At 50.9% G+C, this 16,818-nt stretch overlaps 8 protein-coding genes across 8 annotated transcripts; 6 read left to right on the forward strand and 2 right to left on the reverse strand.

Moving 5' to 3' along the window:
- Positions 1 to 70: 70 nt before the first annotated feature.
- Positions 71 to 4,384, forward strand: VFPPC_05814 (ABC transporter CDR4; the record flags this gene model as incomplete). Its single annotated transcript, XM_018284945.1, has 1 exon — positions 71 to 4,384. The coding sequence occupies one exon, from the start codon at positions 71 to 73 to the stop codon at positions 4,382 to 4,384; it is 4,314 nt and encodes a 1,437-aa protein (XP_018141871.1).
- Positions 4,385 to 4,547: 163 nt separating this feature from the next.
- On the reverse strand, positions 4,548 to 6,209 carry VFPPC_05815 (cytochrome P450 52A11; the record flags this gene model as incomplete). The annotated part of the gene is made up of 4 exons (XM_018284946.1): positions 4,548 to 4,676; positions 4,766 to 5,779; positions 5,834 to 6,030; positions 6,164 to 6,209. The coding sequence occupies 4 exons, from the start codon at positions 6,207 to 6,209 to the stop codon at positions 4,548 to 4,550; spliced, it is 1,386 nt and encodes a 461-aa protein (XP_018141872.1).
- A 1,614-nt stretch (positions 6,210 to 7,823) lies between these two features.
- Positions 7,824 to 9,108, forward strand: VFPPC_05816 (SAM dependent methyltransferase; the record flags this gene model as incomplete). The annotated part of the gene is made up of 4 exons (XM_018284947.1): positions 7,824 to 7,949; positions 8,017 to 8,063; positions 8,127 to 9,014; positions 9,066 to 9,108. The coding sequence occupies 4 exons, from the start codon at positions 7,824 to 7,826 to the stop codon at positions 9,106 to 9,108; spliced, it is 1,104 nt and encodes a 367-aa protein (XP_018141873.1).
- Positions 9,109 to 9,335: 227 nt separating this feature from the next.
- On the forward strand, positions 9,336 to 9,741 carry VFPPC_17959 (hypothetical protein; the record flags this gene model as incomplete). Its single annotated transcript, XM_022429627.1, has 2 exons — positions 9,336 to 9,397; positions 9,441 to 9,741. 2 exons carry the CDS (start codon positions 9,336 to 9,338, stop codon positions 9,739 to 9,741), a joined length of 363 nt encoding a protein of 120 aa, XP_022285319.1.
- A 362-nt stretch (positions 9,742 to 10,103) lies between these two features.
- On the reverse strand, positions 10,104 to 11,509 carry VFPPC_05817 (FAD binding domain-containing protein; the record flags this gene model as incomplete). Its single annotated transcript, XM_018284948.1, has 2 exons — positions 10,104 to 11,054; positions 11,105 to 11,509. 2 exons carry the CDS (start codon positions 11,507 to 11,509, stop codon positions 10,104 to 10,106), a joined length of 1,356 nt encoding a protein of 451 aa, XP_018141874.1.
- A 968-nt stretch (positions 11,510 to 12,477) lies between these two features.
- Positions 12,478 to 13,097, forward strand: VFPPC_13909 (Rieske (2Fe-2S) domain-containing protein; the record flags this gene model as incomplete). Its single annotated transcript, XM_018291681.1, has 2 exons — positions 12,478 to 12,765; positions 12,825 to 13,097. 2 exons carry the CDS (start codon positions 12,478 to 12,480, stop codon positions 13,095 to 13,097), a joined length of 561 nt encoding a protein of 186 aa, XP_018141875.1.
- Positions 13,098 to 14,199: 1,102 nt separating this feature from the next.
- VFPPC_16231 (hypothetical protein) lies at positions 14,200 to 14,367 on the forward strand (the record flags this gene model as incomplete). The annotated part of the gene is made up of 1 exon (XM_018293984.1): positions 14,200 to 14,367. The coding sequence occupies one exon, from the start codon at positions 14,200 to 14,202 to the stop codon at positions 14,365 to 14,367; it is 168 nt and encodes a 55-aa protein (XP_018141876.1).
- A 614-nt stretch (positions 14,368 to 14,981) lies between these two features.
- Positions 14,982 to 16,478, forward strand: VFPPC_05818 (mediator of RNA polymerase II transcription subunit 19; the record flags this gene model as incomplete). The annotated part of the gene is made up of 4 exons (XM_018284949.1): positions 14,982 to 15,314; positions 15,380 to 15,536; positions 15,745 to 16,394; positions 16,455 to 16,478. 4 exons carry the CDS (start codon positions 14,982 to 14,984, stop codon positions 16,476 to 16,478), a joined length of 1,164 nt encoding a protein of 387 aa, XP_018141877.1.
- Positions 16,479 to 16,818: the final 340 nt, after the last annotated feature.

Below are 16,818 nucleotides of genomic sequence, written 5' to 3' on the forward strand. Positions count from 1 at the left end.
TGGTTCCAGTTGCTGTGGTTGCGTGTTAGGGCCTCACCACAGCATATTCTTCGCTTTGCCAGCAGACATGATGGATGACATCCAAGGCGTACCCGGGAAACGGAGACCTTCTGAGGTTTTCGACCACCAGGAGCTACAGAATCTGGCTCGCATTGCTTCTAATCTCAGAGAAAGACAGAGCCTCCCTATCCAAAATGCTTCCGACTTGTCTGACAACGATGACGATTCTCGACTGGATCCAACAAACAAGAACTTCGACCATTACCGATGGGCACAACGTGCCTTGACATCTCTTAACAATTCGGGCATCACTCTTGAACGACAAGGCGTCGTCTTTTCAAATCTCTCGGTATCTGGATCTGGCTCTTCCTTACGATTTCAGGAGACTGTCGTCTCCAGCTTAATGCTCCCATTTCGTTACGTTGCCAGCGCGATAGTCGGCTCGAAGTCTAACCGCCCTCGACGCATCCTCCACAACTTCGATGGTCTTCTCCAAAGCGGTGAACTACTCCTGGTGCTGGGTCGTCCAGGAAGCGGATGCTCGACCTTCCTCAAGGCACTGTGCGGGCACCTCGAAGGAGTTACACTTGAACCCGAAAGCAATATTCACTACCAAGGTATAGGCTTCAAGAAAATGACAAGGCAATATCGTGGGGAAGTTGCCTACAACCAAGAGGTGGACGAACATTTTCCACATCTAACTGTTGGCGAAACGCTCTCCTTCGCTGCCACCGCTCGTGTACCACAACTGCGTCCACCCGACTTGACCAGACAACATTATGTCGAGACTATCGTCAGCGTGGTCATGGCGATATTCGGCCTATCGCATACTGTCAACACTAAGGTGGGCGATAACTTCATTCGTGGCGTCAGCGGCGGCGAGCGCAAAAGGGTTAGCATCGCCGAAATGTTCCTGTCCAGAGCCCGTATTGGCGCTTGGGATAACAGTACTCGAGGTCTTGACGCAGCGACGGCACTTCAGTTCGTCAAGTCACTGCGCCTGTCAGCCGATCTTGGTAGGGCTTGCCATGCTGTTGCTGCTTATCAATCCTCGCAATCAATGTACAATCTTTTTGACAAAGTTGTGGTCCTGTATGAAGGCCATGAAATCTTTTTCGGACCTTGCAGCAGCGCCCTGGACTATTTTGAAGTCATGGGCTGGCACAGAGATTCTCGACAGGTTGCCTCAGATTTCTTGACAGCAGTCACCAATCCTGGTGAGCGAAAGACGCGGCCGGGCATGGAAGATAAGGTGCCTCGGACTGCAGAAGAGTTTGCAGAATATTGGAAGCGAAGCAAAGAATGTGCGAAGCTCAAGGCTAGCATCGAGACCTATGAGCTCGAACATCCACTGGGCAGGGATGATGGCACGCGCTTCCAGGAAAACCACGAGAAGCAGCAAGCGAGGCACACGCGGCCATCGAGTCCCTATTTGCTATCGATTCCTATGCAGATACGCCTCTGTCTACGTCGAGCGTTTCAACGCATGCGCAACGATATACCAACGACAATGTCTACTGTGGTTGCCCAAGTAGTTTTGTCCTTTATCATTGGCTCCATCTTTTATAACTCACCAAACACGAGCGATGCCTTCTTTCAAAAGGGAGCCGTTTTGTTCTTTGCTGTTCTCATGAACGCCTTGATCACAATCAACGAGATCATGCAACTTTACAGCCAGCGGCCCATTGTCGAGAAGCAAACGAGATATGCGTTTGTGCATCCTTTTACGGAGGCACTAGCAAGCTCCATTATAGACTTGCCTGTCAAAATATTCCGTTGCTCGCTCTTTAGCATCGTTCTGTATTTCCTGGTCGGGTTGAGGAGGGAGCCGGGTCCATTCTTCATATTTTACCTCTTTCTCATCACGACTGTCTTGGTTATGTCTGGAATCTTCCGCTCCGCAGCAGCTGCCACCAGAACAATCGGTCAAGCCATGGGAATTGCAGGCATTCTGATTCTCGCAATTGTAGTGTATAGTGGTTTCATGATTCCTCAGGCTTACATGCATCCCTGGTTTGCGTGGATTCGATGGATTAATCCTATATTCTACGCCTTTGAAAGCCTTCTTAGTAACGAATTTCATGGACGGGAGTTTGGCTGTGCTCAGATAGTTCCACCGTACGGAACTGGAAACTCTTTCATTTGCGCCGCGGTCGGTGCGGTTGCTGGCCAACGATCTATTGACGGCGATGCCTTTCTACAGGCGAATTATGGCTATCAGTACTCTCATCTGTGGAGAAACTACGGGATCCTCGTTGCGTTTCTTATTTTCTTCCATGCCATCTATCTGCTTGCCACGGAGTTTAACAAGGGGCGGCGCTCAAAGGCCGAAGCTCTCGTATTCCGCCCTGGCCATGCCCCAAAGCACCTCTCTACGGCAGACGTCGAAGCATCGGAAAAGAAGCGTCTCCCAAGTATCCCAACACCTGAGGATAACAAGATGGACCACTTACCTCGCCACCAAGATGTCCTCACCTGGCGAGCCGTCAATTACGATATCCCTGTCAAAGAAGGGACGCGCCGGTTGCTCAATGATGTCAACGGCTGGGTCAAGCCTGGCACATTGACAGCTCTAATGGGAGTCTCTGGCGCAGGGAAAACCACACTTCTAGATGTTATTGCTCAGCGGGTTTCCATTGGGGTGGTATCGGGAGACATACTAGTCAATGGCCAGTTAACAACGTCTGGATTCCCCCGACGCGCCGGCTATGTCCAACAACAGGATCTCCATCTGGAAACAGCTACTGTTCGGGAAGCTCTTCGATTTAGTGCTGTACTGCGCCAACCCCTAGCTGTTTCTAAGACCGAGAAGTACCAATACGTCGAGGAAGTCATTCAGATGCTGGGCATGCACGAGTTCGCTGAGGCAGTCGTTGGGTCTTTAGGCGAGGGATTAAATGTGGAACAAAGGAAACTCTTAAGTATTGGAGTTGAGCTTGCGGCAAAGCCCTCTCTGTTAATATTTCTCGATGAGCCCACCAGCGGTCTTGATTCACAGAGCTCTTGGACCATCTGCTCATTTCTGCGGCGGCTGGCAGACCACGGCCAAGCAGTCCTGGCTACAATCCATCAACCTAGCGCTCTCCTATTCCAATCCTTTGACCGTCTATTGTTCCTAGCCCAAGGAGGCAAAACAGTGTATTTTGGAGACATTGGGCCCAAGTCCAGTAGCCTCCTAGACTATTTCGCTGACGCTGGCGCACGGAAATGCGGCGAACAGGAAAACCCTGCAGAGTACATACTCGAAATGGTATCCGGAGACGACGACTCTGGAATAGACTGGGTTGAGAAATGGAACAGTAGCCCGCAGCACGATGCAGTTCTGAAAGAACTGGATGCACTTCACAGCCTACCAGACCGGGCTTCAACTGACAGCATAAAGGCTGACGACTTGTCACATGAGTTTGCCCAGCCATTTCACGGTCAGTTTGTTCATGTTGCAAGCCGCGCCTTCAGGCAGTACTTCCGACAACCAGAATACATATTCACCAAGTTTCTTCTGGGCATCGCATCGGGCTTGTTTATCGGATTCTCATTCTGGAAAGCGGACAATACCCAGCAAGGGTTTCAGAATGCTCTATTCGGCATTTTTCTGCTCGCAACTATTTTCCCTACATTGGTCAACCAGATCATGCCTAAATTCGTGATGCAGCGGTCACTGTATGAAGTTCGCGAGCGTCCGTCTAGAGTTTACTCCTGGAAAGTGTTCATCCTTTCTCAGATGCTTGTCGAAGTGCCGTGGCAAATACTTCTAGGTATCTGCGCATGGGCGTGCTTTTACTTTCCCGTCTTCGGCACCAGCGGATCAGCAGATACCAAGGGCTTAGTCCTGCTGCTTGTCATACAGTTCTACATGTATGCAGCCACAATTGCGCAAATGGTGGTCGCAGCGATCCCAGATCCTGCACTAGGTGCCATGTTGGCGGTGCTTATGTTTGGTATGTCGTTCATCTTCAACGGCGTTATGCAACCTCCAGATGCTTTGCCGGGGTTCTGGATCTTCATGTGGCGTGTATCACCATTCACGTATTATGTGAGTGGCCTCGCAAGTGCCTCACTGCATGGACGTGAGGTCGTATGTTCCACTAGCGAAATGAGCATATTCGATCCACCTCCAGGGCAGACTTGTGGCGCATACCTGGCTGCCTTTTTGGAAAAGGCTCCTGGTACACTGTATAACTATAACGCGACATCAGGGTGCGAGTATTGTGCTCTCTCCTCGGCGGATCAGTATCTGGCGGCACGTCGAATCGAATGGGATGAGCGCTGGCGCAACTATGGAATATTTTGGTGCTACATGATATTCAATGTGTTTGGCACGGCAGCGTTGTACTACGTGTTCCGAGTTCGGACGTGGAAGAGCCGCAAGGTAGCAAAGTCGTAAGGGGCGTGTTGGGAAGCATGTATTATCATCGTCATTCAACATCGTCATTCAATAGGAGATGAGAGAAGATGTATTATAACCACTAGACATTATTCGTGAAATTACTCGCACTCAATGCCAATCATCGTCATGTAACTCGTACACTCGTCGTTGCCATCGTGAATTAATTCTCAGGGCCCGCCCTTTCGGTAACTTGCACCCACATGTCGGATATATTGAGCAATCCGAGAGAGTTTTGCAATGTCCAGGGCTTAGCTGGATTCACCACTGCCATATCAAAGTTGCGAAAGGTCTACAAGAGACATGACGGTATGCCAAGGTTAGACAAACCAACACAATACAATGTAAATCTCCACCCTTGGAACACAGGGACTTGCTCACCTCGAATATCAGCTTTCCGAGCTCAACCTGCGCCACTCGCTTTCCAAGGCATTGAAACTTGCCATGGCCAAAAATAAGCTCATTTGTGGCAGTCATAACACGCAACTTATCAGCGTCATGCTCAAACCAACGCTCCGGCCGGAAGGCGTCCGCATCATCCCCGTAGACGTGCTTGTCGAGATGCATGGCGTACGCCGAGTAGCCAATGCATGCGCCACCGGGCAGAAACACCTCTTTCGGCCCATCGCCTCCATTGAGCGTCACCAAGTCACCCGCAGGGGGTATATCCCTAGAAAAGATATTCGTAACAGGTGGGTGGACGCGCAACGACTCCCTGATGACGGCTTGCAGGTACGGGAGCTGCCTTGCCTGTGTGGCGGAAATAACACCATCTCCTAGTGAAGGAGCCTGCCCGTTTCGCACCGCCTCGTCAATCTCGCGCTGAAGATTGGTGTACACGCGGTGGTTGGTCATGATGTGAAGCATGGCGCCGCGGATAGCTGTCGCGGTTGTGTCCGAGCCAGCGATAATCTGCTCGAGAGCCTCGGTCCTCAACTCGTCGCCAGAGAGGCCGTGTCTGATGAAGGAGGCGAGCATGTCGGACCGCTTGTCAGTGGGATTGGCGGCGCGCTGGTCCACGAACCGGAAACAGGTGGCCATCATCTTGCCGAAGCCGTTGTTGTCCCTGGGCGAAGGGGCGATGAATTTACCTAGCAAAGGCGCGTGGGCGAGCCAACTGAATCCCATGGCTAGTGCTGTGTTTCCCACGGCGAGACCTTCGGCGCTGGACTTGAGATAGTCGTCGATGTCGGCGTCTGCGGCTAGCATGCCGAATGCGGTGCCTAGGCCGACTTTGCTGATGACGTCGAGGGTGAAGAACTGGACTTTGGTGGCGAGGTCCATGGGTTTGCTGGCCTGAGTGGTTGAGATGTATTTGCTGCGGAGGAGGTCTATGAATTGGGTTAGACATTCGTCGATGGAGGCTTCGAGGTCGAGATTCTCGCGGCCTGAGTACTGTATTCGATGTGTCAGTGATGATGGGGATCAGATGGGTTTGGGTGGGCGTACACCAGGGGCCATTTGCTTTCTTCGCTGGCCGTGTTTCTCGTTGTTGGTTTCGCTAAAGACATTGTCGCGACGGTATTCGATGCGACAGGCGTTGTAGAACCATGGCGAGCGTTTGTATCCGGGGGAGATGTTGACGTGTGTCCATATTTCTGGGGATGAGGTGATGAGGATGTTGGGGGCGACTCGTGCAATAGGACCTATGGTCAATATGAGTTTAAGGTGTGAATAATTGGAGTTGTAGAGTTGGAAGCGCAGCTGGAAGTTGAATGTACTTGACAGCGAAGAGTTGGGACTGTCCACTAACCATATTGTCTATTCACATCAGCATACCACCTGTGGCATTCCCCATGAAGCATGGCTCGACTATGAGGAACATTGCTGAAGCCAGTCCATCGCGGGCCAGGAAACTGTCTGAGCTTGAAGAATTGCCATATCAATTTGACGATGTACAGCCCGAAAAGGCCACACGCAAGCGATATAAGCTGCATCACAAACGAGGGAAACTCACGTCGCACAAACCGACGTTAAAAAAGCATGTCAAGAGTACAAAAAGCATGGTTTTTTCTCTCACTCTCTCACACCGATTTACATTCCCTTCCATCCATGGACCCCCCATACGTTATGGATTAGAAATTGGTTGGCTTGGGGTAGCAGGTTATGGTCCCGGGGCCAAGGGAGTGGTATGAACTGCGACCCAGAAGTTTCGGAACCCATAGCTTGGTTGTGGTTTAGTGTGGAAATGCATTTACAAGGGGGGCCATGGTTATCCAGCCCATCGAATGATTCGACCGGCTTTCCTATCATAGTGCATGCATTGTTCTGCTGCATGGGGTGGTGGATGGTGGATGGTGACATGGCAAATTTTCTCCTCCATTTCCTATTCCCACGCGGACTTGTACAACCACGTCGGGATGGATGGGATATACGTACTGTGTATTACATGTCGATAAAAGCAATCAGAACAGCAGACGAAGCCAGCAGTTCCAATAGACGGGCCGTACCGTACTATATGGAGATTGGCCAAATAACGACCTGCAAAGACATGGTTCACTTCTCCCAAGGCTTAGTATCAATGCAGTTTAGACGTTTGCGAGCGGCGTCGACGCCATCATGGTAATTGGTTTACCTCTGAACCCCCGGGCAAATAGCATCGGCAATCACTCCACCCTTCTCACCACCATTGGTCTTATTGTGGTGGATTTCGGGCATGGTGGTTGTAATGGGATGCGAATTAGTCTGCCAATCCCTACCCATATGGAAACGTGGGCTCCGAAGAAAAGTAAGAAAGTCGAAATCTGTCATTGGCGGCCACGGCTGGGATGGCGCCAGACTACAATACGTTTTTGATTGAGACAACTTGGAGGGAACATGCCACATTCCGCTTAGCTGAGCTTGGCTTACTCCATAGATTGGCTTGGCTTTCGGCTTGTCACATCTTCAGCTCGGCGATGGGAGTTGATGTTTGCTTCCTTGCTTGCTTGTTTGCTCGGAAAACCCATGTCCACCAAGAGCCGGATGGACATTGTGCAACTCTGGACGGAGCACTCCCCGGAATAAGGGGGTTTCTGCCTTTTCCACGCGACAGCCACGCTACGGCCTTGTCAGACGGGAAGAGTTCTACGGGGAATTGACAGGGCCCGTTGCCATTGAAACCTCGTGATCTCTGTCTAGCCGGTCTTGGTTGTGTTGTACTACCAGCGGTGGGTTTGTTGCTTGTCTGCCTTTTGGACATACAAAAAAAGCCGGACGGGAGACTCGCGGATAACCCGGCCCTCATTTCTTTTCAAACCTTTTTGGCTGCCGTCAGACCTAGATGAGTATATTCACGCGGGTAGTACTGTGATGCGCTTCCCTGAAGTCATACAGGAACTGCTACCAAATCCTTGAGCCAAATACCGGACGGCCGATTCCCCTAGCGCCCATCTATCTAGGAATGATACAGCTAGGAAGAATACATCTAGATCCCAGCATCTAGATCCCAGCCAGCACCATGTCTAGCCCGAAAACACCGGACAAGACGAAGCGCACTCCGTCGCCCAAGACTTCCGAGCCTCAGGACGATCCCGAGCAGCATGCGCATGTGGACGATGTTCCTACCAATACACAAATCCCTTTTGTAAGAAGCTGAATCCTCATATATCGATAGTTTGTGGGTGGAAATATGCTGACTCTCACCTGTATAGAGATGGGATGACGACGATACCGACTCGGCTTTGGGCGACGACGCCAGGTATGAAAGCAAACCCTCACGAGCACCATGAAGCATACATGATTCTGACATCTACAAAAACAGCGTCCTCTCGTCTACCGTCTCCCTAAACGAAAGCATCTTCAACTACCGCAGCCTCCACGGCCGCACATACCAAAGCTCCAACACCACCGAGTACTGGGGTCCCAACGACGACACCCAAAACCTCGGCCTCGACATCGCCCACCACTTCATCACCATGCTCCTCGGCGACCGTCTCTACGAAGCGCCCATCCCTGACTCGCCAGCCAAAGTCCTCGACGTCGGCACCGGAACCGGCATCTGGGCCATCGACATGGCCGACGCCTTCCCGGCCTCCGAGATCATCGGCACCGACATCAGCCCCATCCAGCCACTCTGGGTGCCGCAGAACTGCCTCTTTGAAATCGAGGACGCCCAGCTCGAATGGACCTTTCACCCCTGCACCTTTGACTTTATCCACATGCGCGCCCTGTACGGGAGTATCGGCGACTGGCCTGAGCTGTATCGCCAGGCGTACACGGCCCTCAAACCGGGTGGGTGGCTGGAGAACTTTGAATTCACAATCACTCTGCACAGCGACTTGCCGGAGATTAGGGACGACCCGGATCACATATTTAAGCGGTGGGGGACTGTGTTTATGGAGGCGGGTGATCGGATGGGCAGGAGTTTGCGCATCGGCATGAACGGCCGGATGGGGAGGTATATGCGCGAGGCTGGGTTTACGAATATCACGCAAAAGTACTATCAGGTTCCCGTGGGTGGGTGGAGCACCGATCACACGTACAGACATATTGGGCTGTATAATCTGACGTTCATGGAGGAGAGTTTGGAAGGGTTTGCGCTGTTTCTGTTGAGGGAGATTATGGGCTGGGAGTATGCGAGGGTGCAGGTATTTTTGGCGGAGATGAGGAGTGCGTTGCGGAATACCAAGAGTCGGCCGTATTATCTTGTGTAAGTTTTCTCTTGTCTGGATTCGGGCGGTGAGTGCTGATAATGTTACAGGACGAATGCTTTTGCTCAGAAACCAGTGTCTGCTACTGAGTAGGCAGAGTTGGATTTTGTGGTTGCTGATACCCCGTGTGGTGTAGATATTTTGGAGTAGGAAGTTTGCATGATTGCTACATTGAATGCATTACGAATTCACGCCCATTTTTGTGTCTTGGGTGTTGGAATCTGTCAGGTTCTTGACGTTTGCCTTGGCCTGGGATGCTAACCTTCGGTCCTGAGATTCGATTAAATGGAGGATAGGGCTCTTTCTACACTAATCCAAGCATGATACAGTCTCGCGATTCAATCCCGAATATCGTTAAGCTGCCAATTAACGGTATGGTCTTGCTGAACTAAAACGTAACAGTCTTGCCTCTCCTGATCTCACAGCCCAACTGGAGAAATCTCCACGGAAAATACGCCTCGTTACGCACAACGACTTGTCTATTCACCTGAAGGACACCGCGGCGACGGCAAATGCCGTGATAAACGGATCAAACACGAAGCTGATGCATCACTGCTCATGCAAGTATCTCTTGGCTGCTGTGCGCTTGCAGACGATTGGGACAGCGCACCTGTCTCATGCATGCATGCAGCGACAGTCACCTCTATCCCGAAAATGGCGTCAACAGGGATGTCTAAGAGGACCGGGATTGCCCGCCGAAGCGATGATGCATATTGTTTCAGCTGACGGAGAGGTCAGTTCAGCAGGTGGGTGGCGTCGAGATAGAGCAGGTAGTTGGATCGTGTGCTATCAACTGGATCGAGTGTGTGTAAATATTCACTGTATAGCTGTGGGATGGATGACATGTTCACCTCTTTGTCTTTCTCGCGGGAAATATTTACAAATAAAGAACCCTATATATGTAAGTCTACCCATGGAAATACTAACATTTAACCACCCGAAAGACGGACTTGACAATACAACACCTGCCTATTACAAGAAGACAACAAACCAAACAATATTCATAACCGTCAGGGACACAAGTCAATTCACAAAGTTCACAGAATCATGCCCTCTCCAAAGTACATGATCCTCAACTCACACCAAGCCTAAACATACGGCCTCTCCAATATATACTCCCCCCCATTCTCCAAAAACTCCCGCAACTTATAATTCGTAATCCAACCCGATGCCGCACGCACATCCACCTTGGCAACCGTCTCAGCAACCTTCTTCGCAATATCCCTCTGCACAACATCATCAACCGCCTTCGAAACAGGCACCATGTCATCACCATTCCTACCCGCCCTCTCCAACGACCACCGCTCCGCCTCTTCCATAAACTCATTCCCAAAAGAACTGTTGTTGGCAAAGTGCTGAATCAACGAGCACCGTAGAAATCGAGTACAGAACACCTGGGACAACGCCTCAGGTACCCGATCGGCCTGCCATCCAACCTCGTTCAAGTGATACGCCAGTGCTTCTGCGTCTTCCATTGCCAGCGAGCCAGCCATGGCTTGAAAGGGCAGCATGGGATGGGCCGCGTCGCCGAGGATGATTGCCTTTCCTTTATTCCACGTCCGCAGGGGCGCTTGCTTCCGCAGCTGCCATAGCCCGCAGGATGATACGCATCTCATCAGGTTTCTCATCGGCTCAGGGAGGTCCTCTGTTAAGGGGCGCAGGTGATCGACGGATCCAGAGTAGGCCCAGTCCTCGGATGTGTTGGGGAGGAAGTAATCTGGTACGGTGAATGCGCCGTTTAGCAAGCCTGATGTGTGGCAGCGGTACAGAACGAGCCGCTTGTCCGGGGAGTCTATCACGCAGAGGTGCCTTGCGTTCGGTCCAACGAGGGGATTCAGGACTGTCTTGTGCTTTTCGGAAAGATGCTCCCAGCTGGAAGGGCTCATTATCCAGCGGTAAACGCTCAGTCCTGATGGCTGGACGGTGGTTTCTGCGACAATGGCTTTACGGGTGATGCTGCGCACGCCCTCGCCGCCGATAATGAGATCAGCTTCATAGGTTGAACCATCATGAGTTGTGACCTTGCCGGCTTCGACATCCTATGTCTGTTAGTTTTCCGTTTTGGACAGATTCATATCCAGACACGTACTACGGCGACAACTTTCTTCCCAAACAGAAATCGTGCTGGCGCTCCCTCTCCCACCGAGGACGTTGCCTTTTCACGCAGCGCATCGAGTAGTGATGCCCGATGCACAGTGTACCAGTCGTTTCGGGCGGCTGGAATTTCTCGTTCAAGCGACCCGTCCTTCCATTTCAGCATCTTGATCGACTCTAGTTGAACGGCGTTGACATGCTCAACTGGGTCGAGGCCAAGAGTTTCCTTCAAGACATGCGAGCCGCATGATAGTAGAGCAATGCCCGCAGCGCGAACATTCATCGTCTCTACTCCTTCAGCCGCTTCAAGGAGGATAATTCTTGACACATGTTTGCGGAGTGCAACCGCCGCAGAGAGGCCTGCTATGCCTGCGCCGACACAAATTACTCGCAGTGTCATGGCTTCTTGGGTGGGTTTGGGTCAGAGTTGGGTATTGCAATTCTCAGTTATGGAAGTCGTAGATGAATCAGATTGGTAGTCAATGCAAAGCAACGGAATATTGGTGACATGACGTTTCGCGTCAGCACTTTTGTGCATACTGCAGAGGCAGCTGAAAGGATAGTCTGTTCGGTGATGATCATTTCTGGATACCTGCCGTATTGGTGCCTCGACATAGAATGACTTTATTGGATGTTGGAGCACAAATGCTGGGGGAAGAGTGTGCATCGACTAAGAATTTAGTGCGGCAGCTCGGAACTAGGGTGTGTTCTGCATAGTAACGGTACGGACCTGTGTCATGTTTTGTAGTTGACTGGGGATGCTGGGTTAGGAGTAGTTGAAGTTCATCGACAGTGCTAGCAGTAAGTTGGCTATGGGAAGGGAACAGCATTGAAGTTTATGAGAATATGTTATGGCTGGAGGTGCCCTGGAGTTATGCGTAGAAAGCATGGTTGAGCTTGTGTTCAGCACAAGTTTCAGTATGTGAAAGGCATACAGCATAGAAGGTTTCAACGCACAATGATGTCAAGTGGGAGCAGGGCCAAACCTTTGATCTATATATTCGCTCGTTTCGTTTCGTTGTAGCTCAACAAGACATGGTGTTCCAATGTTTCCATTTGGGCATCTTGAACTACTCATCACAGAGTCGTCCCGGAGCATTCTGGTTATAAGTCCCAACGCATACACCAGAAATGCTAAAATTGCACAATTCCAATGGCAACACCTGCAGTTTCTACATAAATTTCCCATCCGATTACTGTATTGTAATAGACACTTTATATAAATGCATCGTCTGTTCACTCCCAAAGTGGAATTGCAGCGGGGCGAAATCGGAGGCCCACCAGAAACCTACAACACATCCAACATGCTCAAAGTAAATGTGAAGGTTGAACCCACAGACATCTCTCACTCTAGCAAGAACTATCACCATGAACTTCTTCTTCCGGTCCCGCCCAGACACGAGCTGGACTCCCGCAGGCCCAGTATCTTCATTTCCTAATCTAGGCGAAGACGCAGGCAATCTCATACAATCGCGCCTCTGTGACGCCAACCTCCAACCAGGCTGCAAAATTTTCCACGTCCCAAAGGATCAACCCTCTGATTCATCCGAAATACACATCTCTCCTGAGAGTTTGGAGTCACCCGTCACCGGCGATGCTTTGAAAGACCAAGTTGTCGTGTTTCAATACAGAGGAAAGTTCCATGCCGTTGATCATGTGAGTTTCACTTCACTCCAGAACCAGCTAGTTCACGTCAACTGACAAGAGCACCGTAGCGCTGTCCGCACCAGTCATATCCACTGTCGAACGGCAGTCCCTTTGATATCGAGGATTTTGGAGTCATTCTAAGTGCTGGGCTTTCTTGCCCTAAGCATGGTTGGTCTTTTGATCTGTTTACGGGTATGTCAGATCGAGGGACTTATAAATTGCCGGTCTGGGAGGTCCAGCTGCGCAATAAGGATGGCAAGGTCATTGATCAGAAGGGTGATGACCATGTCGACGTCCATGACGGAACGGTCTGGGTGAGACGAAAACAGCGGATGGGCTGACCCAGGCTGCACATGGTATGAATGCACATTCATCTTGATACGTGGCCAGATACGAGTGCTCAAAGCTTAGATGGCAACACCGTTGAGAGCACATGAACAACTGGGTTTGCTCTGGCGGCTGAGCCTGCTTACGTGAAAACGGCGGACAATTCACTGGGTGAAACACGAAGTAAGGTCTTGATGCCGTTCAGGAAGCTAAACCTGCTTGAGGGCTGGAGATCTACACAGGACCGGGAGAGGGACAGCGTGGCAATACACCACGACTTGATCCGCAAAGGATGGTCAGTGATGCATGCAGTCTACCTCAGCCAAGACTCTCTGCCCCATTCATCATAGCTTAGCCTGCACTGTTGGGCAAGTTACAATCTCCGAGCCGGTGAATCACAACAGTAACGCAAGGTGCCGGAAGCTTTAGGGCTACGTGTGGTCCGTCTGCCTGCGGTAAGACACTTCTGTGACAGTCGTCACCTTCAGATGCATGAAGTCACTGGCAAGATGCTCGGTAGCTGGGTAGGACGCTTGGGCTCGTCGGGTGCGTGCGGGTTTCTGAGGCAGGGAAATTGATGTTGGATCGTTGGTTGTGAAGTTGTTCAGGGTCAAAGGGACTCGTTGGTGAATACTATTCAACCGAGAATCTGGGCGCTGTTGCGATACTGTGATCTACCTGGATGAACCATTGATCAGCTTGGGCTACTTTGATACCTGCGCATGACCGAGTAAGCATGGACTTGTTCAGACATGCCAATATCCTCCTGCAGCCAAGCGGTTGGTGGTCTGTGATGTCTGCGACGATGCACAATGACACAGCCAAGACCACCGACTACAATCATGGCCGGTAGGTTTACCAGAGATACATGTTTCATCACTACAGATGGGGTGTAGATCGTAGACAAAGCCAATCCACCGTCATTGTCCTCGTATTGACGTACCATTAGGAGCAAAACTGGCATGGTGCTGTGGTAGTCTATATTTCGTTTCGGCAACCAAGCCATTGCCGCAATATTTATTCGAGACGCGATATTGGGAGATAACGGAATGGTCGCGCAACGGGCAAGTCATCCAGGTACTGACGGCAAACAGCCGCGAGACAACAGTGTCAAAAATGTCACTTGCATCAGGTCATCACCGCATCATGGTAGCCGCACGAGGGGCCCTCGTGATGATGGTTTTAGGCAAGGTTGAAAAGGTTCTTCTCGACCACAGCTCAAAATCGTCAGTAGCGTCGGGATTGACCAAAAAGGCAGCGCAGACTGCGATGGTTTGCGAGTAGTGGTCTGGTGTTTATGTGGGAAAGGAGAAAACAAAAATTGCCGTGCGAGGTCTCCACGCGATATGGAGAGCTATCATGTCAGGTGAATATTCACGTGCCCATCCCTTACTATGCTGTGAAACTTGGCGTATTGACGAAACAAGTTGTGATACAGTTCCCATATTTTTTGATGCATCATTTTAGTCATCCAAAGGCATGCTGCTTTTACTGCAATTCATTCATTGGCATATGCACAAGCCCAACGTACCCGTCCAACGGCATCGAGGCCGAGAGTCAGATGTGCAAACAGCGCCTTGGTCCTCTGTGCAACAGCTTAGCCACAGCCAAATCGAGCTAACGGCGATTCCGGCCCGATTCGGGTTAGCGTAGTTCTTTTTGGTGACTGAAGCTTTGTAACTCTCATGGAAGTTATCATGGCATGATCAAGACGATTGAATTTGCATGTGAGCTTGCGTACTGGGAGGTACGTAGCACTTTCGTCTATTTACATTCTCGTCGATTCCCAACAAAGGTGCTGAAATCTTAAACACAACAACAAAAAAGTGCTTCTCCTATTCAGAAGCCGTCACATGGAGATTCCATGCTTCATTGGTCCTGTCCAATCACAAACAACCATGCTCTCGGCTCAAGACATTTCGGTGCTGGCGAACGCCCCACCCTCGCCAGACATCTGGGACTCTCACTGTGCGCCGCCTCTGAACTCCATGGCCTCACTCTCTACACATGCATCATCACTCTCCCCTTGCTTCAAACCCGCATGCACCGCTGCGCCAACTCCAAGTTGCGCGCAACCGCAGTCCGACACTTACGTGTCCGACAACGCACCCCACAAGCGTTTCTACTACAAGCGGTTTCCAGACAAGCGCAAACGCTCGCCGGGTGATATCGGCGACTGCGAAAGAAAGTCCGCGCGACCACAGTCCAGCACAAAGCTGCCCAACGACGACGTACCACAGAAGCGGTTCTATGCCATAAACGACTCGAGGGAGAGAGCCCTGCGGACAAGCGGAAGTCCTCGCTAGATGATACTGGCGATTGTGACAAAAAGTCCGCGCACCCTCAGTTCGACACAGACCTGTCCGACGACAACGACTCACCGCACAAGCGGTTCTACGACAAGGAGCGGTTAACTCAAGAGCGGATTGCAGACAAGCGGGAGCGCTCGCTGGGTAACTCTGGCGACCGCGACCAATAAAAAATGCACCTCGAGGACGGCAGGTTGGGTATCGAGGACTTGCACCTGGATGTTGGCGAAAAATATCTGCTCTGCCGGACATGTATGGTCGCCCCTCAGCCTCTTGTCCTGCTTTCCTTCCTCGCAGAAGAACATTTTTCTTTGCCATCTCCGCGGGGATATCTGTACTGACTATTGAATAGCACATCCAGATCCTCTGACCCAACTGACAGAAGACCTATATGAGCTCTGTGGTCTTACCGACCTCGCCGCCGAGGTAGCACGGGAGAAGCCCAACGGCGAGAAGAATGCTCTTCGAAAAACATACAAAGGCCACATAAAACGGCTCGGGGTAGCTGGTCACTTTGACGTGCAGAAAAAGAAGGAAGATGCACCTTCAGAATTCATGGCCATTCTGCAGGTCCCCGAGCTGGAATGGAATGTCCACCAAGTTAAAGGCCGTGAGATTTCAGATGGCTTATCAATGACCACTATGTCGAATCTCGGTCGTGCCATGAACATGTCCAAAGGACCTATCCCTAAAGCAGTGTGGGATTCCTCGGTGCTGGGAGACTTAGCACCATCAAATGGAAATGCGTCCAAGCCAATCTCAGCCAAACCATCAGCACCGGGTACGCCCTTAGCCTCTACTCCAAACGCCATGGGTAGGCCCCAACCCCAGAGTCTAGCAGGGCAAGATCCCAACAGGCCGCGGAGGAACGTCAAGAAACGTTCCTATGGCGAGAGCAGTTTCGAAGGCTACGGCGAAGGCTACCCTGACGACGATGGTGGCATGGATACTGGCTACTCCACAGGAGAAGGAGAAGGCAGCGGCCCAAAGCGGCGCAAACAAGTATGTGATGTATAACTATGCAATTAGTATCGAATTTTCTTCGCTAACATTGCGTCTCAGATTCACCTTCGAATGGCCTCATGAGCCACAGGTGCATTATTGTTTCAACAGCGGTTACGTGTACTATTACTTGTTACGTTTATGAACCAATAAAACTTAAATCACTGCTATACCCGCTGAACCTTGCTTGACATGACTATCCACTATTAATCCCAACACATAGCTCAATACACGACAGACATGTGCTCCTTCCACTGTCTAACTGACAGCCCGCTGCTTGATATGCCCTTGTATATGCATGGTAAATCATGAAGTGGAGATTTTATCCTTAAGCCCGGAAAGGAACCAGAAAAAGAAAAAACGGCCCAGCTTTTCTCCAGTACTCCCGTATCGCATCTCTCCCTGATACACCAACTCCTATTAT

The sequence above is a fragment of the Pochonia chlamydosporia genome, chromosome 5 (genome assembly GCF_001653235.2).
Source record: "Pochonia chlamydosporia 170 chromosome 5, whole genome shotgun sequence".
NCBI classification, from domain to species: domain Eukaryota; kingdom Fungi; phylum Ascomycota; class Sordariomycetes; order Hypocreales; family Clavicipitaceae; genus Pochonia; species Pochonia chlamydosporia.